The sequence below is a fragment of the Alligator sinensis genome, unplaced genomic scaffold (genome assembly GCF_000455745.1).
Source record: "Alligator sinensis unplaced genomic scaffold, ASM45574v1 scaffold173_1, whole genome shotgun sequence".
In the NCBI taxonomy this organism is placed as follows: domain Eukaryota; kingdom Metazoa; phylum Chordata; order Crocodylia; family Alligatoridae; genus Alligator; species Alligator sinensis.
Window position 1 is genome coordinate 1954383 of NW_005842207.1, and position 11886 is coordinate 1966268.

The following is an 11886-nucleotide window of genomic DNA, read 5'->3' on the forward strand; positions in this document are numbered from 1 at the left end:
ACTTCTCTATGTAATCTTCAATAACTTCAACATCCATGTTAAAGTCTCATGCAACTCCTTAGCTTAATGTTTTCTCATCTTCACCTCTTCACTTAACCTGTAATCCTGGTTCAACCTTCTCACTCACGAAAAGAGTTTTTTGCTTCATTTGGTCTCCTTACTTCTGTCATTTAATTGAATCTAGTACCTACAACCCCAGGGACCTTCTTACCACCTTTGACTCAACTGTTTAAGCTGTCCTTTCTACTACTACAGCCTACCCATTACTAGCTCACCCTGTGGCTAACTGGCTCTCAGCCTGGCAGCCTTCAGCCTTTGCATGACTGCTTTTCATTAGTAGCCACAGCAGGATCTGCATCTTGATCTGCTAGTAGCCATCTGTCTAAGTGGACACAATTCCTAACTGAAGCCAGATGAAGCTTACACATTCCATCACAAGTTTCTTCCCACTAATTCTATCCTGGACCCTTCTCCAGTCCAACTTCCCCACTTGCGTTCCACTGAAACTCCTTTAATCAAAGTCTCCAGCAACTGCTTCCTATGCAAATCTCAGAACCAATACTCCATCCTCATATTCCTTTGACTTGTCAGCCACCTTCAAAATCCTTGACCATGTATGTCATCATCATGGGATCCAATGACTGTCATTACTTGGCTCTACTCCCACCTACACATTCATTTCTTCAGCAAGTCCTGTGGAGGGTCCTCCTCATCCTCTCCCCACCACCCTTCTGTAGACAAAGCAGGGCTCTGCACTTGCTCCTCTTCTCCATCTCTTATCTCTGAGTAACCCTACCCATAAAGACAAATTAAATTATTACACTGGCAACTCAAAAATCTACTTCTATTCCAAACAGGTTTCCTTCTACCCAAACTAAAATCTCATAACTTTTCTGACAATTCCTCATGGATGCCTGACCATCAATTCAAGCGCAATGTGGCTAAACTAGAGACCTTACTCTCCAGGTCTTCTCATGCAACAAAAACATCTAAACTAGCTAAATCTTGCTAAAATTCTTACATGACCTACCTAACATATATTCCTTTCTATCCATCCACAAACTTAAAAAAACAGTCCCCAGGCTCACCATCTCACATTGCAGTTACACTATGATTTTCTCTAACCCCAGACCAGTGGTACTCAACCTGTTTGGACTTGAGGAACCCTTGGATAAACTCAAGACTCCCCTTCAAAAGGGCCAACTCTTACATTTTCACTATTTTTTTGCCTACAGAAAATAGAGCAGTTTTTCTGTTACAAAAAACAAAACAAAACTCAGAAAGAACATAGATATAGATTTCTATTTGAAATCTCTGGGTTTATCTTGGGAATCATGCTTGTAAACCTAACAGAGAGAACATTGTGTTCAACCCTTGAAAGGATGTCAAGTCACCCTTGTTGAGAATCACTGCCCTAAGCAAAAGGAGTCTTGCCTGTTCATATCCATTATGAAGAATGCAAAGATCATTTTCCTAGCCTATTATTTTGATCAGGTCATTTCACCGATTTCAACTTTTCACAGGTTCAAACATAACTGTCTGTGTCTATTTTCAAGCCCTTCACATGTCCATCATACCAAACATCTCTCGCTCACTATCAAAATGCTGACTCACCTCCAATGGCTCCACTTAAGTTTTCCACTCAGCAACTTCATACTTTCTCCTAGGTTGCCCTATACAGTTCTCAGTAAATTCTGATAAACATTTATACACTGTTTCCTCATTCTCCCATGTATCTGAGAGGCAAAACCCACAGCATTAATTGCCACTCAGCAGTGGGCAGGCGGGCAAGCAGCAAAAAAATCAAGATGAAAGACACCGCTGGACCACAAACTTCCTCCATGATTTAGGTAGGTCCCTAATAAGCTCTTTGGGACATACCACATGGAGCAGAAATTCCCCGTTCCCTACTACAGAGAGAAAAGCCAAAGTCAAGTTCCATCCCCACATCCCCTTAAGACACGGAACATGGCATCTGATGTTCATCTCTCCTTCTACGTTAGTAGTATACTCGCATTACTAGTAACTATAATTAATCCTGTAGCTCAGGTGGCAAAAGTCTGAGTTGTATTACTGAAGATACATAAATAAGCTGTTACAGTTATAAATAAGAGAATTTGTTTAACTTTTCCCTTAAACCATAAAAAAAATTCTAGGAATTTAGATTAAAAACATCTTTAATGTACTGGACTTTGCAATGGAAATAACTTTTTTAAAGTATACACAGCTTTAATGTGGCCCTCTCTATATATGTGATTATATTGAAATGCATATTCTGGAAGGCCCCTTTCCTCATCCAGTATAGGAGAGAAGAATAAGGATACAAAACAAAGGCTGTTTCTATTATTTTACATGCTTGACTTTAAAAGTAAATTATTTAGATTGCAAAATAGATTTTGTAATCTTATTTAATATGCAAAGACTGCTATGATACAAATATTAAGTATGGTGTGATCTGTCAAATTGTTTCATTTAGCCTGTAAAGTAGAACACATCAAGATCTTCGATGCTCTGAAAGATTTCTTCTTTTAATTTCCTCACACTAAACACAATAAATATGAATGATGTGATGATAACAGTAAAAATATCAGGATAACATCCAATTTCTGGTGAAAATTCCCCATTTTCCAGTTTGAATCACTTCCAAAGCATCCCAGAAAATACTAGGTACAAAGCTTGAAATGCTACCTTTAAACAGTATATTGGAAGGACCTAAAATAGATTACTCATTAACAGCAGCAATGAAATGTATTAATTTTATTACATCTACAGCATTTGTTTTTCTTAATTTTGAGATGAACACTAAGCCTTGCAGAAGTCAGTTACATCAGCAAAATCTTGTGAAATTCAGAATCAGAGTTAATAAATTTGACCCGGCTATACAAGAATGACCCATCCTCATGCTTTTAAGTGTCTCATCTGTTATTACCTCTTCTTCTGCAGTCTGTGATGTGTTAAGATCATGCTTTTTACAGTAAGGGCCTTCTTTCCAAGCTTCAGTATCACCACAGTCACAGAAACCTCCTCCACCCGATGTTGTCATCTAGAATTGTTTAAAAACAGCAAACTGAATTTTATAAGTACAAACCTTTGTATACTGAAAGGTTGTCCGTACTTTAACCCTTAAGACAAAGCATTTTTCCACTATCCTAACTGAGATCCTGGTTTTCTGTGTTTAAAATTCCCTGATTACAAAACCCAAATCAGCGTTTTTCCACGATTAAAATGAAACACCATGAGAGAGAGAGATCAGTACACAATACAGGTTTTCCTCAATTTATGCAGGTTCTTTATATGAGCATTCGCTCTTATGAGATGAGCATATTTAGACCCATAATTTGTTATATGCGAGGTAAATTCACTCTTACGCGATCAGCATAGATGCCCCCCAACCCAAGCAGATAAGTCTGTGTGGGAAGGGGAAAGGGCCATGGCCCCACTCACCCCAGCCCTGGGTGCAGCGGCCCCAGGAGCAGCTGCCCGCACCAGGGCACAGCGCAGCCCAGGAGCAGAGGTGAGTGGGGACAGGTGGTGCATGGTGCAGCCCAGCAGCTGCAGGCCACTGGCGCCAGCTGCTCCCGGGTCCACTGCAGCTGGGACTGGGATGAGTGCTGCTCTGTTCCCTCTACTTTGCTGCCTTGTGCAGCCCCGGGAGCAGCACCCCTCCCCATGCCCCTTCCCTAGTCCCTCCCTCCCTCACTGCCATGGGAACCTATCCCTATTTGTTACATTGTGAAGTGGGTTCACTTTATGGGTATTCAATTTATGCGCTGTTCTCCAGGAACGCATGTACCGCATTAATCGAGGGAAACCTGTATTTGCAAGTTTAAAGCAATTTGGAAGCCTACCCGAGCCTCGATCACTATAATAAAATAAATTATGAATACTTATATATTTTGGCATTTGATTTTGTTTCTTTATCATGGAAGATCAGAGCTCCCCCTACCACCATCACTCACCAGGATGCAGGTCCAGCTGCAGCTGTCTGTCATCCTGGTCCCCTATGCTGCTTTGTGGCACTGAGCACCCCTGATAGGCCAGGTGCCCTACCCCTGCCCCTCACTCCCCACCCACAGCCCTGCTGGTGCCCCTCACTCCTGACCCACAGGCCTCTGGACCTGCCGGTTCACTCCCCACCCACAGCCTCCTGGCCCTGCCACAGCTCCTCACTCCCCAGTCACAACCCCCTGGCCCTGCCAACGCCCCTCACTCCTGACCCACAGACCATTCTCCTGCCAATGCCCCTCACTCCTGACCCACAGCTCCCTGTCCCTAGCATGTGAGGAAGTGGATGTGTAGGGAAGGGGGGCAGGGGATAGGTGATGTACGCAAGAAGCAAGCATGTGTGCACCCTCACCCCGATTTCTGTGCTCACAGCAGGGTGCAGGGTTGCCATCAGGCTGAAACCATCTCCAGGCAAGAGCCACCCCCATAGCCCAGGTGGGACCCAATGCATGAGGGAGCACCACACCACCATAGCAGCGAGCTGAGGCGCCCCTGCCCACCTGGCAGCAGCGCGAGGCATATACATACCACCACGCCTCACCTTGGCAACCACGGAGGACTTCCATGCCGGGTCTCACCCACTGGGCTGCAGAGACAGCTCCAGTCTGGAGCTGGTCCAGCCCAACTGCAGCACCATGCCCCACTATGGGCATAGAAATCTTAAGGGGCATGTGTGTCATCCCCCCGCACCCACTCCCCATTGCATTACTTTGTCCATTCCACCCCCCTGCTGCATGGCCTGTGCCCCTCCTGCCCCCGCCCATCACCTGTACCCCTTCCTCCACCCATGCATTGCCTGTGCCCCCTCTTTTCCCCAGCCCCGTAGACTTACCTGGAGGTAGCTTCTCTCCACCGCTGCCTGGCTGCCGTGGGCACATGCATACACATGGTACCCCGTGTCCTGTTTTGCCCTGTCCCAAGCCACCCCCTGCTGGCTGAAACTGTGCCAGACTGCTTGGGAAAACACAGCATTTCCTGTGTTTTTCTCCTTTAAAGGAGAAATATGCATTTTCCAAACGGAAAACCTGGATCGCTGCTAATCAATAAGTATCTATACAAACACATGGCAGACGAAGGTTTATCTACCACATTTTTCTGCCCATGTTGTAAAAAACTAGATACAATGATACTTATAGTACATCCCAAACTCATGCTGTGAAGTTGTGATACAACATATAGAGTACAAGCATGTGATTTTTCTGAATCCACATTGGATGACTGGGCTTCTGTTTTTGTTTTTTAAACAGGATTGTTCAGATTCTCAAACTAAAAAATTGCATTAAAACAAATTTAAATGCAAAATACCTAGATTTGAAAAACTGTACACTGTCATTAATACATAGGGGGGAAAATATTCACATATAATTCACATATGCACAAGACCAAGAGTTAGGGAGCAAGATTTACAATTGCTTCTGGTATACTTACAAAAGTTGATAATGTAAACTACTTGTGTTTGTACTCTACAATATTATTTTTCATGCTTCTAGTTAAGATTTCATTCTAAAATGTATACCTCTTGAAAAACATTACTATTTCTTGAATCATAATGATGAACAAACTCAAACAATTAATTACCCTGGCCTGTTTTTAGGAGACAAAATCCTAAGGTACACATTCTCCTTTCTATCTACCTAGACATTTTGAAAGTATACTTTTCATTTCTGAAAGCCTCTACTCCAGGGGTGGACAACATATGGCCCATGAGCCATACCCAGCCCACCAACTGATCCTATCCGGCCCACTGGCCACTGCCACAAGCCTGAGGAGGGAGGGCTGCACCCCGTACTGGTCTGCTCTGCCACAGCACCCCCAGGGTGGGCTGGGCTGGGCTGGGCAGGGCAGAGCAGCACGCAGACTCCTCCACACAACCTCGTCTCCTTCGCATTCGTCTCCCCTCCCCCCCCCCGCATTCGTCCCCCCCCCCCCCCCCCCGCCCAGTTTCCTGTTGGTGCTACGGTTGCACTGTGGCTGCCAGCAGCCACGCCAGCACAGGATGGGGTGCAATACAGCAAGCCAAGAAGCTGTCCTGCCTGCCTGCAGTGATGAGCTGCTGTTGCCCTGGAGACACTAGGAGGTGAGTCTGTGCCACCCACAGGGGGTGCTCAGCCCAGGGCAACTGCCCCCGACTTTCACATTGCAGTGCTGCAGCAGCAGCTCATCATGGTAGGCAGAATGGCTACTCAGCATGCTGCATTATGCCCTGTCCCATGAGGGTCTGACTGTTGGCAGCCATGGTACCAGGACTGTGCAGCGCCAACAGAAAGCCAGGCATGGGAGATAGGAAAATGGATGCAGGGGGTGTGGAGCAGTCTATGCGCCACATGGCCCAGAGAATCAACTGCATCTCCCTGCCCCCCTCCCACCCTCAACACCTCACCAAAACTTGTTAAGTGGCCCTCCAGCACAAATAATTGCCCAGACCTGTTCTATTCATTCACATTATTTCTTTGTTCTATTGATAGTTATTAAGAGTACCTGCTAAAACACCGTCGAAGAAAAGTACAAACGTAATTAAACCAGGGGTTGTCAACCAGGGGTATGAGTACCCCTGGGGGTACTTGGGAAGGCCCCAGGAGGTACACAGCACAGAGAGGCAGGGGTACTTGGGAAGCGGCAGCGTGGGGTCACCACCACCATCCATCACTCCACGTTGTCACTGCACACCACTTCCCCACACCCAAGTACCCCCACTACTCTGCACTGCCGGCTTCAAGTCCAGCTGGTCGGTGGGGGCAGCATTGCTGACAGCCGGCCGAACACGAGGCCAACAGCATGGAGAACCGGGGGTACCTAGGAAGCAACAGCGCGGGGGGTGGGGCCACCGCCGCCATCCATCACTCCCTGTTTCCACTGGGCACCACTTTCCTGCGCCCAAGTATCCCCGCTTCTCTGCACTGCCAGCTTCACATGCAGCCGGCTGTCAGCACCCACTCCACTCCCCCTCAGCGTGTGGCGGCAGCGCTGAGGGTATAGATGGTGGCGGGGGTGGCTGCTGTGTCTGAGCTTCCTGCACGTGAGTTCCACACACTGCTGCCATGCGCCAGGGAGGGGGTGCTTACGGACAGACGCAAAGCCAGCAGTGCAAAGAAGCAAGGATACTTGGGCGCAGGAAAGCAGTGCTCAACAGTGACGCAGAGTGTATAGATGGCAGCGGCTGCCACGTGCTAGCTCCCTGTGCTGCCAGCTGTGTGTCCAGCTGTCTCAGCAACCCCACCCCACCCCGCTCCGCAGCCAGCCATCAGTACCCCCTCCCTGCTCCACATCCAGAAGGGGTACCCAGCTTAAAGGCTAAAACTCCCTGAATTAAACTATAAAAGAACAATTAGTGGGGAAGAGAGTTCTCTCTGTCCTTGTATTATATGGCAACTCTTCTCTGGTAATTCTACTATATTACAGTTCAAGGAAGTGCTATTAAATAAATCGGTGAAGAAAAAATACAAAGACTATATAAGATGTTCACTATTCTGTGCTAGTTGAAATGGACATCTAAATTTATTTTAAAAAACTCACTTATACTACTGCACTGTGAATTAAAGAATCAATTTCTGTTTTACAATTTTAGTTGTATGTTTACTTTTGATAGTCCACTAAACTTGACAAGAAAAATCAATCTGTTTCACTTCCCTTTTTACCAAGCTTCATTTCTAGTTCTCTGTAGTTAATAAATGCTGCTAGGTAGAAATTAACAAAAATGCAGATGTGTAATTTAAAGAAAGTTTGGGGATTTCTCCACTTTCTCTTAAAAGGTTGTTCAAAATCTTAAAAAAGCCAAATATTTAGCACAGACTAAATAAAAAAGTATCCCTATGTAATTAAGTCCATTCCACTCTACATTAAATATACTCACAGTTACACAAGGTATATAAATACACTAAGTTTTCCCTGCACTTAAATGTTATTTCCTTGTTGTTCTGAAATATTGAGGGTTTAAGTGTCATTAAAAGACAAGCATTAAACTCATAAGCTGAAACACTCTGTTTCTGATAAGATTTCAATACATGTTTTTAACGCCATACATTTAGTATATATGTAAGCATACTATTTTGAAATAGTTAAATAATCTTAAATAATGAATAGAACTTTGAATATACCCACTCATAAAGGAAATATTACACCCAAGCCATATTCTCCAATAGATTTACTAACCCTGTATCGATGTTCTTTATGAATACTTCCCAGAAAGCACTCCATGCATAATACACAAGTTGGGTCAACTGCACAGTCTCTGGAAACACAGAGAAGAAAACGGAATATTAAAAAACATTTAATTAAAATATTTTGACTTTTATTTATACATTATAAAACAGGTTATTTTTTTTACAAGTCGTTCACATACCTATACAAGCAATTAGCATTTTCATTAATACAAAATATTTCCATCCAAACAGGTTAAGTGACTTCATAATGCAAGAGAATTATTGAATTAAACTACCTGCAGGAATATGTAGGTTCTCCCACTTTAAAAACACGACCACAGAGGTGTGAAGGTTTGTTTGCTTGTTCAAGTTTTGGAAATCCAAATGCAGGGTCTTCACCACACAGATACCATTCCATTGGTCCCAGCAAAACATGCTGTGCCAGCATATCTTCTCTTTGTGGAGCAGGGTTTGGACCCTTACAGTAAATTCTGGGTACATAGTAAGTTAGGTGCTGGTATACTTCTTTGGGAAGATCAGTTGCTTGCAACCATTTCTTTAATTAAAACAAAAGATTAAACAAATTACTCATAAATAAAAACACTACTCATCATTATACCTGTCAAATCAACAAGCCAAAAGGATAACAAATATAAAAATCACATCTCTCTCAAACGCTGTACCTACTATAATTAAATCATCTATATAATTACAAATAAGAGACGCTGAGAGGACCAAAAAAAAAAAAAAAAATCCTCTCTCAGTTTACAGTCATTATACATCTAAGAACACAAAGGGGAAGACTTCTAAAGCAATTAGGATTATATTCTCAAAAATGCCTACCATAATGCACAGTAGTGTTGGAGTGATACTGTGGCCCAGGAATTATGCAAGAGGCAAGGATTTTTGTGGGTTATATCTTTTATCCCAAACATCCAGTTGATCCAATAATGTTAGGCTTTAGAATACAAGGGATTCTACATCAGGTCTGCCTTCCCTTCAAAATCTTGTCTAACTTTATCTGAACCATGCAGCTGGTCCAATAAAAGATAACACCCACAACTATCCCAGCCATAGTATAACACTTATTCTTTCCTTACCTTTCAGTAAGGTAAAAGAAAATGACTTCTTTGCCTAATAGTGGTCCATTTAGTCCAAAGCTGTCAGAACCATTACCATAGAGAATGTTAGATTTTTTTACCATCATACAAGGTAAACTGAAAAGTGAGGTACAACAAGCATAATGAAAAAGTATGTGCTGCCTCCATGACAGCACATGTTCAATTTAAATTTAATTGCCCAAGATTTCAAAGGTCCAAATGCCAGAGAAAGTAATGAACTAAGGGTATTACTAACTAGAATTCATAAAGTGATGTTTAAGCAACAGTGGGCACATATTACAAATATGAAGCTATTAAGTACTGCATGGCAAGCGATAAAGATTAAACTGTCGATACAAACCAGGAACATTGTTAACAAATATCCCTTGGTATAAAAATAGATGAATCAGAATTAATCTAGACATTAGATGAAAAAAAAAATCAATATTTAAATATACAGAAATAATTAGTCTTGAAAACTAGATGCTACAGCTTGATTACATTTGAATTAGTTGTCTTCCCCTAAAGACCTACATTAGAATACTTTTTTTTTTTCAATTATATTAAAATTTTTCCAATTACTGAATTCATACATGGCCTACCTAGAAAATGCCCAGCATTTTAAATGGAACTATGGAAGGAGTGACTTGTATAATTTTCTACTGATATGTTGTTGGGGATTTTTTTTGACAGTTCTTAAAATTGAGGCCAGCAAGTTAGGCCATCCTTCCTAGCATCAATCCTGATTCCATCAAAGCCACAGCAATGAACTTACTAATTCTTCTTGCCTTGGTTTATCTTTGATGTTGTGAGAGCTGAGAATTTTCCAAATTGACCCATGACAAGAATGGCATGACAAAGACAAGCATAAAAATCCAGCAACCTAATACACAGAAACCTATTTTTTTCCATAGTTAATATTACCATTCTGAGCAAAATATACATCAAAGGTGATTAGTACTGTTCTTGGGGCTCCTTGTGGGTCTGCAAATTTGGCAGTGAGGGAGTAGTGGCAGCATTAACTGCTGTAGATACAAATTTCCAAATCCACATAGAGCCCTGCAGGCCAGATGACATTGCTCCACACTACTCATTCAGCCCTGCACCATTTATCTGTGGAGCTGGATGAGTTGGGCACTGCTGATATACACCATCTTTTCTCATCAAGAATTTGACCCTTCTTATCTTATAAAGTTCAATAAAACATCTTGAAAATCTACCCATTGTTGTTTATGCTGAAGCTTTTCTATTACTCCATTAGGAACTAAATCTAATGACAGGAGAACTGACCAACTGTGTCCTACAAATTAATTAATCACTTTCAAGACATTTTTCCACAGTGTACATCAGTTCTACAGTTTTAATTTATTCAGCCCAGTATCTTCAACATGTTTCATCTCAGCTCCATAGTATATAACCAACATTCAACTGAGCCACATCAATTACAGTACAAGCTCAGACAAATACCTACTCAGAGAAAAACCTTGTTTCTCAGAGAAACTTACCCTTCCCGGAAGTCATTGTAGTTATTTTTACAAAGGTAGAAATTTCTCTCTAGAGCTTCATAGAAAATATTACTGACACATTAATAGTTCATAAAATCGTCAAATATTTTAAGAGTATAGAGCTCTGAATGGAGAACAGATTACTACAAAACCTATTTTGGAGGTACTCTAAAGTAACTTTTAGCCAGGGGTAAAGAATTTACTTTCTAGTGCAGATCCAACCTTTGAAATATGCACATGAAACTTGACATACTGCAACTACATGCATGAGATCCAATGTCTGCATAAGCAAATAAAAACTAAATAAACAGACACCCATTAAAACAATTTATATTGAAATTTAGTAACTGTGTGTCTCCTGTATCTGTGCAGAGTCCAACAGATCTCAGGACTGGCAAAAGCTTTTGTCACAAAGGGCAGCTTACATAATCTAGGCCTAAATGTATAACTGTACATGTGTGTCTGAAAGTTTAATTTTACCTAGCTAAACAGAAATCAGATGCAAAAAAGGATGGACTATTTGAAGTAATTAGCCTATCCAAAAGCAGGAGCAAAGGAAGTGTTTTTTCTTGAGCAGAATCTGATAAAATGAGGAATACGGGGGGGCTGCCGTGCACAGGAGTAAAATAACATAGTCAATAGCAGACTGTACAAACTCTATTAGAACAGGACAAGGCTGAAGTCCAACAAATGTGGCAAGTAGAGGTCAGGAGAAGGTCTCAAAGGCAGTTTCCAACTAAAAATGCTTTTGACTTCCTTGCAAGAAGTCAACTTAATACTGCACTCTATGTGTACTTAATAAATTAAAAATAAAATATCATTAATATATTTACATTACTAAAAGATTACTATTTTAGAAGACTGGAAATCCGAAAAGTACCACAAAGCCTGTATTTAGTAGTTCATGCATATTAGGGATGCCTAATTTTGGGGGTTTTAGAGGCCGATTTTGGGGGCCAATATTTAAGGAAGCATATCGGCTGATACTAATACGATTTCCGATACAGCTGCCTCTACCTGGTAAGTCTAGTGTGGTGGAAGGGGAGCGAGGAGGGAAGGGGCAAATCAACGCCCCGTGCGGTGAGAGAGGGGCAGGGGCAGGCAGCTCACGTGGGGCCAGAGCCACGGCTGTGGCGG

General features: G+C 42.3%; 1 protein-coding gene across 3 annotated transcripts in view; it reads right to left on the minus strand.

The window, feature by feature from the left end:
* The window catches only part of UBR2 (ubiquitin protein ligase E3 component n-recognin 2), a 105823-nt gene that overhangs the window by 88117 nt on the left and 5820 nt on the right, over positions 1–11886 (minus strand). For all 3 annotated transcript variants that reach the window (XR_003094791.1, XM_014521350.2, XM_014521349.2), the window contains exons 2-4: positions 8441–8700; positions 8155–8233; positions 2930–3043 (exon numbers count right to left, since the gene is read on the minus strand). Coding sequence is in view for 2 of the 3 variants with exons in the window: in XM_014521350.2 (XP_014376836.1) it covers positions 2930–3043; positions 8155–8233; positions 8441–8700 (453 nt within the window). In the remaining variant the exon portion in view is untranslated. The remainder of the gene's footprint in view (positions 1–2929; positions 3044–8154; positions 8234–8440; positions 8701–11886) is intronic.